At 35.4% G+C, this 12,598-nt stretch overlaps 1 protein-coding gene and 1 pseudogene across 1 annotated transcript; one reads left to right on the top strand and one right to left on the bottom strand.

The window, feature by feature from the left end:
* The first annotated feature begins 962 nt into the window (after positions 1 to 962).
* Positions 963 to 5,442, top strand: LOC110916176 (annotated as a pseudogene).
* A 2,715-nt stretch (positions 5,443 to 8,157) lies between these two features.
* LOC110916181 (uncharacterized oxidoreductase At4g09670) lies at positions 8,158 to 12,542 on the bottom strand. The gene is made up of 2 exons (XM_022160943.2): positions 11,915 to 12,542; positions 8,158 to 8,882 (listed from the first exon to the last, which is right to left on the bottom strand). Exons 1-2 carry the CDS (start codon positions 12,383 to 12,385, stop codon positions 8,265 to 8,267), a joined length of 1,089 nt encoding a protein of 362 aa, XP_022016635.1. The 5' UTR covers positions 12,386 to 12,542; the 3' UTR covers positions 8,158 to 8,264.
* Between the last annotated feature and the right edge of the window lie 56 nt (positions 12,543 to 12,598).

Genomic DNA, 12,598 nt, shown 5'->3' with positions numbered 1-12,598 from the left:
GCACCCCCCATTAGCCCCCTGATTCGACTCAGCAACAAACCCAGGAATCAAACAACCAGAATATGGATTTTTTACACAGGTAATGGTTTTTCTAGGCTGAATGAGATGCTATTCACTACCTGTTTAACAAACTCACCTCAAACCCAACAGAAATCAACTACGTCCCTGTTTTCAACACCCATTTGAACCCAATGATAAGCTTTAACAATTTCAGGAAAAAAAATCATGTAAATTGTGCATAGACATAAAAAAAATGAGCTTTCATACCTTGATTCTTGAGTCAACTGAAAATTAGAGAAAACTATAAACTTTGGTATTAATCAGGGATTGCAATGGTGTTCGCTTGATCGTTGTGAAATACAGTGAGTATGGGGGTCGCCGGCCGATGTCGGCTCTGGTGGGGATCGGACGGAGATGAAGAAAAAGATGTCGGCTCTGCTCACCACCGCCTCAAGTTTTGGAGATTTTCCACAGTGGTGGTTCAATGTATGTATGTGTTTGGTTTTAAATTGAACTGTCTGATGTATGTATGCAAGCTTTAAATTGAAATTGTCTCTCAATTATATATGTATGTACTGGGTTGAGTTGATGATGGGGTAAGATTGGAGGTGGGTTGGGTAAAGAAGATGATAATAGTGAGATAAGGTTTGGGGTGATGAAGATGATGACAGTGGGACATATTTAAATATTTCTTTTAATATTAAAAATTAAAAAAAATTATTAGTAAGGGTATTTTTGTAATTTCACACCCATCTAACATTAAAAACTAACCCAGTTACGCGCCAGGGACTATCCGAGAACAAAATTGCAAAACTTGGGGACTATTCAGGTAGTTTTAGAAAGTTGGGGACTATAGGTGAAAAAAGGCGAAACCACAGGGACTATCCAGGCATTTTTCTCTTTTGGGAGGGAAATCATCTAATTCTTTATAAACAAACAAAATTTCACAAAACACAAACCAAAATCGATATGGACGCGGGATCCGGCTGAAGATTAGGGTCACCCAATATTAAGAAACGGATCCCTTATATTTTTTGAACGCTTTCTTCCTTGACACAGTTCCATCTTCTTTTCCAAAACCCTAGAGAGCCTTCGTCTCCATTTCCATTCTCTAACTCCATTCGGGTTCAAAGCATTTCCATTCTCCACTTCCTGGTATGTTCTTTGTTTCTTTGTTTGATTTTGCATATAGTCAGATTCTTTTGGTTGTTTATGAGGTTTCTTACATGATTATGATTTAGGGTTTTTTAAGTTTTTTTTTAACCATCGTGCACACACAGACGTCATCCATTATTACCGTTGTTTAGTTTTTCGTATTTTCGATTTTCACCGCTATTCCGCATCTAAATCTCATATCTGTAGATTAGGTATTTGGTTTCTTGGTGCTGATCATAATCATTGATTTTTGGTAAGTTTACATCATTCTGTTTTCTTAATTTAGTTTTTGATTGATTGGAACTGATTTGGATTTCATGTTAAACCTTCATGATTTAATTGTTTTGATTGATTCGGATTATTAAACACAATCTTCCCATTTATAATATACTATCATGTTGATTGCTATATGAGCTTTATTTGGATTCGTAGTGATTTGAGATTTAGGGTTTCTTAGGTCTGCTCTATTGGTTACTTGAGGGATTACATTTGATTTTTTTGGACCAGAATTGTTTGTGCAAGAACATAAGATTAGCCGAATTAATGTACAAGAAAAGAGGTGTGTTTCATCTTAAACATGATCATAGCATGCCTGGTGGTGCTCGCATAAAGTATGTAATAGCATTTACGGTGGAGCTTCATGATATCCCGGGTGGTGCGGATGGTTTTGAGCTGTGTGCCAAGTTCTGTTATGGGATCAAAATTGATCTAAGCGCCCGTAACTTTGTACCAGCAATATGTGCAGCTAAGTTTATGCAAATGACAGAATCTGTTGGGAAGGGAAACTTTATCTCAAAGCTAGAGGTTTTCTATAATTCTTGCATTCTTGAAGGATGGAAAGATTCAGTCGTTGCGTTGCAGACTACAGAAAGGTTTCCTGAATGGTCTGAGAATCTTGGGATTATCAGAAGCTGCATTGATTGTGTAGTTGATAAAATACTCACACCCCCATCAAAGGTAATCGCTAGAATATACAGCTTCAATAGCCGATTAATAGTAGTCAGAAAATTGCAACTTTAGACTAAATGTCATGGGCCGTTGCAGGTTAGATGGTCTTTCACCTATACCAGACAAGGATATGAGAAAAAGAAGCACCACGAGTCCACCCCTAAAGATTGGTGGACTGAAGACATAGCAGACCTAAATATAGACCTATTCAGATGTGTGGTTAATACTGTGAAGTCAACCAACATGCTACCACCACAGCTTATTGGTGAAGCTTTACATGTTTATGCTTGCCGTTGGCTTTGAGATGTAAGGCCTCACCCAGAAACCTCAACAGCTTCTCAAATGAACCAAGAAGAAGAATCTGAAAAGAGAAAAAAACAACTTGAGATGATCGTAAGCCTTATTCCAGACGAGAGAGGATCAGTTTCAGTTGGATTCCTGCTGAGACTCCTTAACATGGGAGATCTTTTAGGCGCGTCTTAAGCAATTCGTTCACAAATTATTAAGAAATGTAGCTTGCAATTAGAGGAGGCCACACTAGATGATTTGATGTTAGCTTCTTCACATGACAATTCTGCTGATCATAAAATTTAAAATTTATGATGTTGAATTGATTGAGGTTGTCTTGGAGGGTTATGTCAAGCAATAGAGAAAATCATATTCCAGAGATGGAAGTTCACTTAACATGATTACAAAGGTTGGGAAACTGGTGGATTCTTATCTTCATGTCGTCTCCATGGACCCAAATATGTCGGTACAGAAAGTAGTGTCTTTTGCCAAAGCTTTACCTGATTTTGCGCGGCCTGAATATGACAACCTTTTCATGTCATTATAGGTTGAAGTTTAGCTGTTTAGTCGAGAGGGAGGGAGAGTTAATACAAGAAAAGGCTTCTGGTTAAAAAACTTTGCAATTTTATTTTCTGCAGCAGGTTTGTGGAGTTGGGTAAGTGTGACCTCTGATTCTATTTTTTTCAGTTAGCGTATCAAATTTTTGGCAATTTTTTTCTTTTTTCATATGATTCTAATCATATTAATCGTCTTTTTTTCCTTGTCAGATCCAATAATCACATTCTACAGCAAACAAGAAAGAGATAGATCGTATTCAGTTGCAAATCCGTCTTCGATGATGGCGCTGATGTAGGTTTTATCCCTAATTTCTGTTACATTTTGTTATTAATTTGTGTGAGTTTATTGTTGATAGTTGCAATTTACCTATTTGCCATTCAATATTTCACACAAATTGGGGGGAAGGTGTCGGGGAAGTTAATCAAGCGTGAAAAAACGAGAATTGTGATTTTTGTCAAACAGCGATTTTTGATGGTTATAAGTTGCGTTTGTGATTGCCAGTTTTTAGTGTTGTTCACCTTATAGAAAGTGATATCTCACCAACAGGTTATCGAAAGGTGTATTGTCAGAGTTGATTTGGCTGTGTTAGTTGTGTCAAATTTCTCACGCGGGTTATGGATATCGAGGACAAGGTGATCAAAGCGCATGTATGGGACACCACCAGTCAAGAATACGTTCGAATACAAGCAAGTTATCTTCATTATTTATCCATGTCTACTCCAATTTTAACTTCAGTGAGCAAAATTCATGCTTTATGGCTTTCCAATATTCAACTCATTGAGCAGGTCAAAATGGTTGGCGAGAGTACGATAGTCGTGGCTATAGTTAGCTCGATGGTCATCCACAATTATAACAATGTTCATTTACGTAGATTCCCAGGTCAGATTACTATTTTAGTAAGATTGTCTTGCTTTTAGTATGTTCTAATTACTAAATGGGTATTATATCATGTTATTTTGAGGTGAGCTATGAATTAATAATCACAAAAGTATGTTTATTGTTATTATAAATAACGATTAACAAGTGCTTTAAAGGAAATGGAATGGGAAAGAACTATGTCTATGCGCCCTTTTTCCTTTCCTTTTCCTTAAGTTTTTTAATGGTGAATCGTTTGCTAATTTAATTATGGAGGTGCAGTATAATTCTAATTCATAGTCGAGAGCACCAGGCTATCCCTAACTCGAAAATTTGATGGTTACCACCATTATTGAAAATTGTTGATAAATTTTGGTTTTGAACGATAATTAAAAATTTGTTACATTGTTGATGAAGTATGGGGGTAGTAGTGTTAAACAATACACATATGTAAAAGCTTGGTGTATCACATTTTGCTTTTGATTACTTGGAATCGGTTCTTGGAGATCTTTGATGAGTATTCGATCAATTTGGCTACTAAAAGGTTTTACAGGCTGAAATCGACACGCATTTAAAAAGCACATTAACTTATACAAGGCTAAATGGGTAAGAAACATGTTCAAATCGACACGCATTTAAAAAGCACATTAACTTATACAAAGGCCACATCAGCTTCTTCTTATACTATTGCTTTTGTCTAATGTTAAAGCCAAGGAGGTCAGTTCAAAATATTTCTTATTCCCTATGTTTGTAACAAGTTTGATTTGAATCGTTTCATATCGTAGTATAGATACATTATTTAGATTCATGCATGCTTATTTTTTCAGTTTTAACCAAATTACTAATAAAAGGATCAACGTGTTGTGTTTAATGTATAACGGGTCAAATGGTTAAAGAAATTTAGAAGAAAAATGGTCGGTGAGTGGAGCAGGGTCAAACGGATTGGAAGTCGTCTAAAGTGTAAAAATGTACAAAATCAAGTTTAAATGGATTTGATGCAATAGGGTTTTGTAAGTTTTGTGGCATTGAATAAAATAGTTCCGTCTGGTTCAAAAAAAAAGAGCGAAAACAGCTTAGCTTATGAAAGGTTGGGCTTTGAACTGGTGGGACCTTAATGTATCAAACCCTTGATGATATATATCTATGGTTACTATGGATCCAAGGTAAATAGCCATGGTTCTTAAATTTAGTATTAGATGTTTCAGGGGTATTTTCGGTATGTAATTGTTCGTGCAAAAAATGCAGGTTCCAAATCAGGTCAACACGGGTCAGAAGTTCAAGTGGAACAACTGGGCGCCAATCAAGGTGACTTTTTATGGTTTGGAGAGCATCTAGGGACCGTTAACCACGAAGGTTGCTTTGGACAAAAGGGGCATCAGCATTGGCTCGTGAAACTGCAGTTTTTGCGGAGAATTTGAGGAGGCAACATACCATATATTTGTGTCGTGTGTTTTTGCTCAGGCAATTTGGGATGCGGTGGCTCAATGGTGTGAACAGTTTGATTTAGAGTGTAGAGTGACAGTGAGGTTTTGTCTATACGTATATACAAATTTAAAGATGAGATTATTCTATCTTCGTTGTATATAATAATAATTTATGGCGTAATTTTAAATAAATTTTCTAAAGGCATCATTTATTTATTTTTAATGCACTGGTATCACCATTTCTAATACCATGCTTGATATTCTCTCAAGTCTCAACTTGGACAAGCTCTTAATTGCTGAGATTTGATGAAGAACTCTTTTGATATATACGCATCCACCAATAATCAAGCAACACAAGGTAAGCTTCATTGATTTTTAAACACATTCTTATGTTTTTGGTCAAGTGTACTCGATAAATTTCATTTAATTCATATGGGTTTGTTCTTAATGGGACGATACCTGATTGGTTGGGGGCAGAATGTTAGTGCACTCCGGGTGCTCGACCTAAGGTCAAGCTCAGTTTTTGGTCCAATTCTATAGTCAATTGGGTCTTTGAACCAGCTTAATGTGTTCCGTTATATTAGTTAATGGATTAATAAGTTTAATTTGATGTGCAAAAGGAGTTTTCAATGAATTAGTTACTTTTATAGTTTTTTTGAACCCGCTTTTAATTGCTACTATGCTTATGTGATTTCAGAGTAAAAAAAATTGTAGAATCATAAATTAATGCTCCGTGGGCAACATCGACTCAGATGAAATCAATCGGGTTCCGTTGGATGTGCATCGTCCTGAATCGTCAAGACATGTGAGAGCTCTAAATAAACAATTTGCAAGGTTTGTGGTCATTAAGCTGCTATGTTTTGTGTACAAATTGTTCTTTGATAATCTGATTGGTTATATAATGTTTATCATAGTGTAGGATAAGTTTATCAATGAAGAATTTGATCTGTTGTACAAAATTCACATAATTTTGACCAGAGTAAATTAATTTTTTAATCCTTTTGTTTTAGTGGTTTTAACCACTTGAGTCCAAAATCAAAACGTTTAACGCCCTGAGTCTCTAACCGTTCATTTTATAACGTCTTGAGTCCGGGTGTTTAAATGGTTTTAACCACTTGAGTTCAAAGTCAAAAGTACAAGTGTCAAAAAAATGGACTCAAAATGTTATAAAATGAGTGGTTAGGGACCCGGGGCGTTAAATTTCTTGATTTTGGACTCAAATAGTTGAAACCACTACAACATAGAGACTAAAAAAGTAAGTTACTCTTTTGACCATCTATCTCATAAGTGATTAAGAATTAACTAAACTCGCATTAAAAAAGTTTACTCTCTTTCAGAAATTATAATTTTGTTTGGTTTATTCCAGGCATGAAACTTTGATATTGATTTTCATGGCATAACTTGAGTAAGCTTTTGTTTACAAGAATTTTGTATTTAAATGTAGATGAGGTTAGTGTTTTCTATGTATAGTATGTTACTATGTTTATTATGATTTGATAATATGCAATTTCTTTTTTGTTTTATTTTCATTATATATTTATGTCTTATACAACGTAAATGGTTCAACCATCATAAATACAATATGTATTATAAAAATATAATATTAAACTTGTAATGATTCGTCACACATTGTTCACTTTTTAAAATATATCATAAAATTTAAATATCCAAAACCGTGAGTATTTATGGGTGATAATGTTTTATACTTTTGATAAAGAGTAACTGTTGTTTGTCTGGAGACACCTTTGAGTAAGAGTAACTGTTGTTTGTCTAGAGACACCTTAATTCTTAATAAAAGTAAAAGATATAATGTTTTATACTTCAATGCATTTTAACTATATTTTCACTTTGTCAATAAGTAATTTATGTAATGTGTTACCTTTGTATTTATATTATTTATACACTTTGTGATAATGTAGATTAAATCTTCCGACCCGCGAAGTTCGCGGGTGATAACCTAGTTATATATATATATATGTAATCACAAAATTACCAATAAAAATTAGGGGTGTTTATGTCAAGTTTAAACCATAAATTAATTAACAAATATATAACAAATTAAGCCAAGTTTAAACTATTAATAACATAAGCCCATCTTAACAAGTAAACAATTAAGCCCATTCTAAGATAAAATTTGTGGGTTTGAGTTACGTTTACGACTTGATCAATTTCAGGCCAAACTCGTGAACCCATTTAACTAATAGAGTTATATTTTGGTTTACTTGATGGGTGATTAGGTATTTTATATTGATTTTTTTTATTAAAAAAAAGAGAGATAAGCGTAAGTTATCATGGTTTAAATGTAACTATTTTATACATGTTTGTATTTATGAATATAAATTTGTATTTTAGAGCATTAATATGTTAAAAGTCCAAAGTTCCTGCAACTCTGACCGGTGAGACGATAGAAAACAAGAAAAACAAGAAAAACCAGAAGTAACCACCATATAAGCAGGCTTAATGGTTCAATGGTTAGACTCAAAAGTATGTCGAAACCAACCCGGCCCTTGCATTGATTCGAATACAAATTTAGGCCAAACAGGTGTCACCGGAACCATGGGCGCAGCTTAAGTAGGGCGGGAGGGGGCGGCCGACCCCCGAACTTTTCGTTCAATAGTGGAGAGTATGTAGTTTCCGTATAGAAATTTTTGGGTATATACGTGTTCGACCCTGCGAATTTATAGGAACTTCTGCCACCCCAAGTGGCGGATCTTGCCCGTTGAACGTCCCAGGGCCGAAAGACACGGGCACTAAAAAATGCCCGGGCCGAACATAGTATATATAAAAAATTTCGATCGAAATGCGGAAAATTAGCACTACGGCCGAAAAACTTGTCAGGGCCGTGGCCCTGGCACGGGCCTTCTAAGAACCTCCCCTGGCCAAACCCCCCCCCCCCCCCCCCCCACCCACCAAGTAAAAACCCAACATATAACTTATACAAAATGCATTATTATCAAGTACAGGCTACAACATTATTCATGTTTTCACACTCAAACAACGAAATCCAAGTTTGATTACAAACCGACCCTAACCGAGTCAACTCAAACTCACAGTCTCACCACCTTTCTCAACTGAAATCTTCACTGCATCCAACACAAACTGTGTTTTCCGACTCAACGTTGGCCACAGTTTCTCAACAGCCGCACCATCATTCTTAACACTTTTGACCAGCCTCGCAAACTCAGTAACCATACGAACTTCCTGTGCAAGATCAGTCATGACAGTATGCTGACTTGGTAAAGGGGCCCACCCGGTCACCAACTCGGTGAACCCCGATTCGGTTGCGGTCGTGAACGTACCCTGCTTCTCTTCAAAAGGGATAACAAAGTCATTTAAATGCAAACTACCTTTTGTTCCTGAAGCGACAATGGTCATTGTTAGATTTGCGAGAAACGAGCAGTGAAGCGTTGCAACTTTGCCGTCGTCCAAGTGTAAAGCGGCCCCACAGGATATGATAACTCCTGCTTTGTTAAATATGGTTCCTGGTAACGCGGTTACGGATTTGGGCAGGTTGAAATCATTGGCCCATAATATTGCACGAGCGCAATACCATCCTGCGTCTCCAAGTGCACCGAGAGCATCAAGATCAGGCTTCACACGGATGTCATTTTCAAGAAAGTCTTGATCAGCAGCAAAGGTAAAGGTTGCATGAATCTACAATGATGTACAGAACTTTCAGTTTCACATGAATTACATTAAATTATCTCAAACCGGCCAACGGGCCAAATGGATCGAAATCACCCGAACGTTTGCTACTAGAAGCCTATACCATATCAAACGGGCCAAATAAACAAATTTAACTACACCTCTAAATCATCTCAGACATGTCAAGTAAGCAAAATTAACGAAAAAGAAAATGGGCCAAACAGGTTGAAATCATCAGAATCTTTAGCACTAGAAGCCTAAATCAAATTAGACATTTAAACGGGCCAACAAACAAAATCAACTAAGAAGGAAACGGGTCAAAAGAATCAAATTAATGTTTGGCACTAGAAAATCAACGGGGTATAAATGAGCCAAGCCGCTCGTGAGCTACTCGGGACCAGCAAGTTAAAATCTTGAATTGAGCCGAGCTTAAACAAACTCAAACTTAAAAAAAAAATTGTTTAATATACCAGCCCAATCCCAAGTTTCACGTATCGAACTCGAGCGAGCTCACGATCCTAAATGAGTCTATTATTTATTAAATTTATTTAATATATTTTTATATAATAATAACTACTATACATTAAAACCTCTATAAATAGAAAATGTTGGGACCGAGATATTTTATTAACTTAGCAAGATATTATTATATCGACAAATTAACAATTTATTAATTTAAAATGGTTCTACATATGACCTTTAAATTTCCAAGTCCAATATACATTCACGAATTAATTGAATTTGTCAAGTTCATTGTTTTTTAATACAAAAAGTTAGTTCCTGGTACCAAAAACTAAATTATAAAAAAAAAGTTTCAATACACATTTCTTTTCCATGTACAATACATTAACATGGTTAGAAATTTAGCAAAAAAAAAGTTACTATAGATTCATCTTTTACTAGACAATCTTAGAATTTGAATCTTTTAGTAATATTAATTTATATTTTCGTTGGGACCAATATATAGGATTTCAAAAAAGTTATTATGTTATCGATTGGGGTCCAACTTTGTAATAGTCCCAAGTTGGGACTGGACAAATTATTAATTTTACCAAGGCAAGGTTATTAATTTATCGAGTATTAATTTATAGAGGTTTTACTGTACATAAAATTATGATAAAAAAAAATAACTAACTAATATATATTATGTTACATAAGAAAAATAATTATAAAAGAAAAAATATTTAAAAATATATGTAAATTAAATAATAAATTAGTCGAGCTCAAGTTTGGTAAAAACTACTCACTAGCACACTCAAGCTTTGGAAATATAGCTCGAAACAAGCCGAGTTCGAGCTTGCATGGGTCGGCTCGCCTCATTTACACCCCAAGAAAAACATATCAAACAAATCTATTAAAGAAAAAAGTTATAAAAGGGTCAAACAAATGTTATAGACATACAAACCTAATGCTTTAACCAGAACCTGAACCCCAACCTACATCTAGGCCTGTAAAAGAACCGAACGAACACGAACACAGGCATGTTCGTGTTCGTTCATTTAGCTTTAACCGAACATGAACACGAACACGAACATATAATCGAACACATTTTTTTGTTCGTGTTCATTCATTAATAAATCGAGCGTGTTCGTGTTCGTTTATGTTCGTTCGTTTAAAGCCCAAACGAACAGTTCACGAACATTAACGAACACAAACAAACATAACCAAAAAAATTTAAGTGAATGTATTTGAATACACAAAAACAAACATAAATTAGCATGATTGAACAACAAGTCTAACATATTACAGTTCATCCGAAAACACATCTAAATTAGGGTTCATAGATATACTAATGAGTTATATTTATATAAGTAGTTAGAAAACCTAATATTTATATAAATATAACTATTGGGTAGGGCTAGATAGAAAACCCTATCTATATAAAAAACCCTAGAAAACCCAACCTCCCGACATTTTTTTTTTTTGAAAAAAATAACACATGTAATATACATGTTTTTAAGAGTTTTGGGCAAAAAAAATCAAAAAAGCGCCGAAGGGATAATTTAAAAAAAAAAAAAAATTCAGCAACTTTCAGCATTTTTGTCTAACACATGTTAGGCACTGAATTTTGTTTATTTTTTTAAAAAAATCCCTTCGGCGCTTTTTTGTTTTTTTTGGCCCAAAACACTCTAAAACATGTATATTACATGTGTAATTTTTTTCAAAAAAAAAATGTCGGGAGGTTGGGTAAAAATGGGGGGAGATTTGGGTTTCCAGAGTTTTCTAAGAATTTTAGGGTTTTTTGTCTAGCATTACCCTATAACTATTTATGTATTTACTAAAAATTAAACGAACATAAATAAACGTAAATAAGCGAACGTTCACGAACATAAATGAACGAATGTTCATGAACATAAATGAACGAACACAAGGTGTGTTCATGTTCGTTCATTTAATTAAACGAACAAACTTTTATGTTCGTGTTCGTTCATTTATTAAATAAACGAACATAAACGAACTTCCCGCCGAACAAGTTCATGAACAGTTCATGAACGTTCGGTTCGTTTACAGGCCTACCTACATCATGACACACATATAAAAACAATAGCTAAAACTTACCACAATCATAATAAACAAAACATTAGCGAGCAAATGTCCAACTTCCCCAAACTAAAAGATAAATGCCTAATGAATTAAATAGAAAATCACTTAAAGCTAACCAGTCCTGAACCTAAGCTCGGCACGCTTAAGAGCGGAACCAGGAAATGTTTTGCACATTCGATAGATCCTCACTATTTTTTTCCAAATCATATAACGTTTCCACTATTTTTATTTTTTTATTTTTTTCTAAACCGAGAGGATCGGCCCCGGTGCTCGACTTATGAAATCTAAAGCTTGGCTCGTGAGTGTAATATTTCAAACTTAAGTTCACCTAGTTTATTATTTATTATTTATTTAGCCTATACACATTTATAACTACTTTTATTAAAAGTTTCATTTATTTAACATATATACATTTTTCATATGAACTTTGCTTTCAAACTCATTTAAACTTTAAACTCTGGTGGATTTGAAACCCAAAATCAGAAATAAGTAATTACCGATCGCAACTCCCCGAATTTGTCCAAATCCGAAAGAAAGTTCTTCATCTTAGCCGTGCGTGGATGATGCATCCACATAGTAGAATCCATCAACTGGACACCATTAACCTCACACGCTTTCAAAATCTCATCAAACTCACCAACATTCAACGCCACAGGTTTCTCAAGCAGAATATGTTTCTTCTTCTGGGCCGCAAGCACGGCCCACTTGATGTGCAGGCTGGTGGGTAACGGAACATAGACAGCGTCAACGTCAGGGTCGTCCAAAACGGCGTCGTAAGTTCCGTAGATTTTGGCGTGTTGTGGGAAGTTGTTGTTGGCGGCGAATTTGGTGGCTTTTTCGAGTGATCGGCTGCCGATTGCGTGGATGGTGGAGTTGGGGGAGAGGGTGATTGCTCTTGAGACCTTGCGAGCGATGTCGGCGCAGCCTAGGATGCCGAATCGGATTGGGGTTGAGGGGGTTTCTGCCATTCTTGTTGTTTGGGAGTGAGAGTGTGAAGATGATTGTGATTGTGATGGGTGGTTGGGAATATGATTGCCTGCCACAAAGATTATCAAGAGAAAACAGTGTTAATTTGCATCATGTACCCTTAAAGCTTTCAAACGCATCGCTGATTGACGGTGTGTGTGTTTGGGGCCAAAGTCTAACTACACTAATTTTAACGTTATTTTACTAATTTCGTG

The sequence above is a fragment of the Helianthus annuus genome, chromosome 2 (genome assembly GCF_002127325.2).
Source record: "Helianthus annuus cultivar XRQ/B chromosome 2, HanXRQr2.0-SUNRISE, whole genome shotgun sequence".
Taxonomy (NCBI): domain Eukaryota; kingdom Viridiplantae; phylum Streptophyta; class Magnoliopsida; order Asterales; family Asteraceae; genus Helianthus; species Helianthus annuus.
This window is presented reverse-complemented; position numbering and strand designations above follow the sequence as displayed.

Coding starts and splice junctions, on each gene's coding strand:
- LOC110916181 (XM_022160943.2), bottom strand. CDS start 12,385: ATGGCAGAAACCCCCTCAACCCCAATCCGATTCGGCATCCTAGGCTGC. Junction 8,883..11,914: donor AATTCGGGGAGTTGCGATCG/GTAATTACTTAT, acceptor ACATCATTGTAG/ATTCATGCAACCTTTACCTT.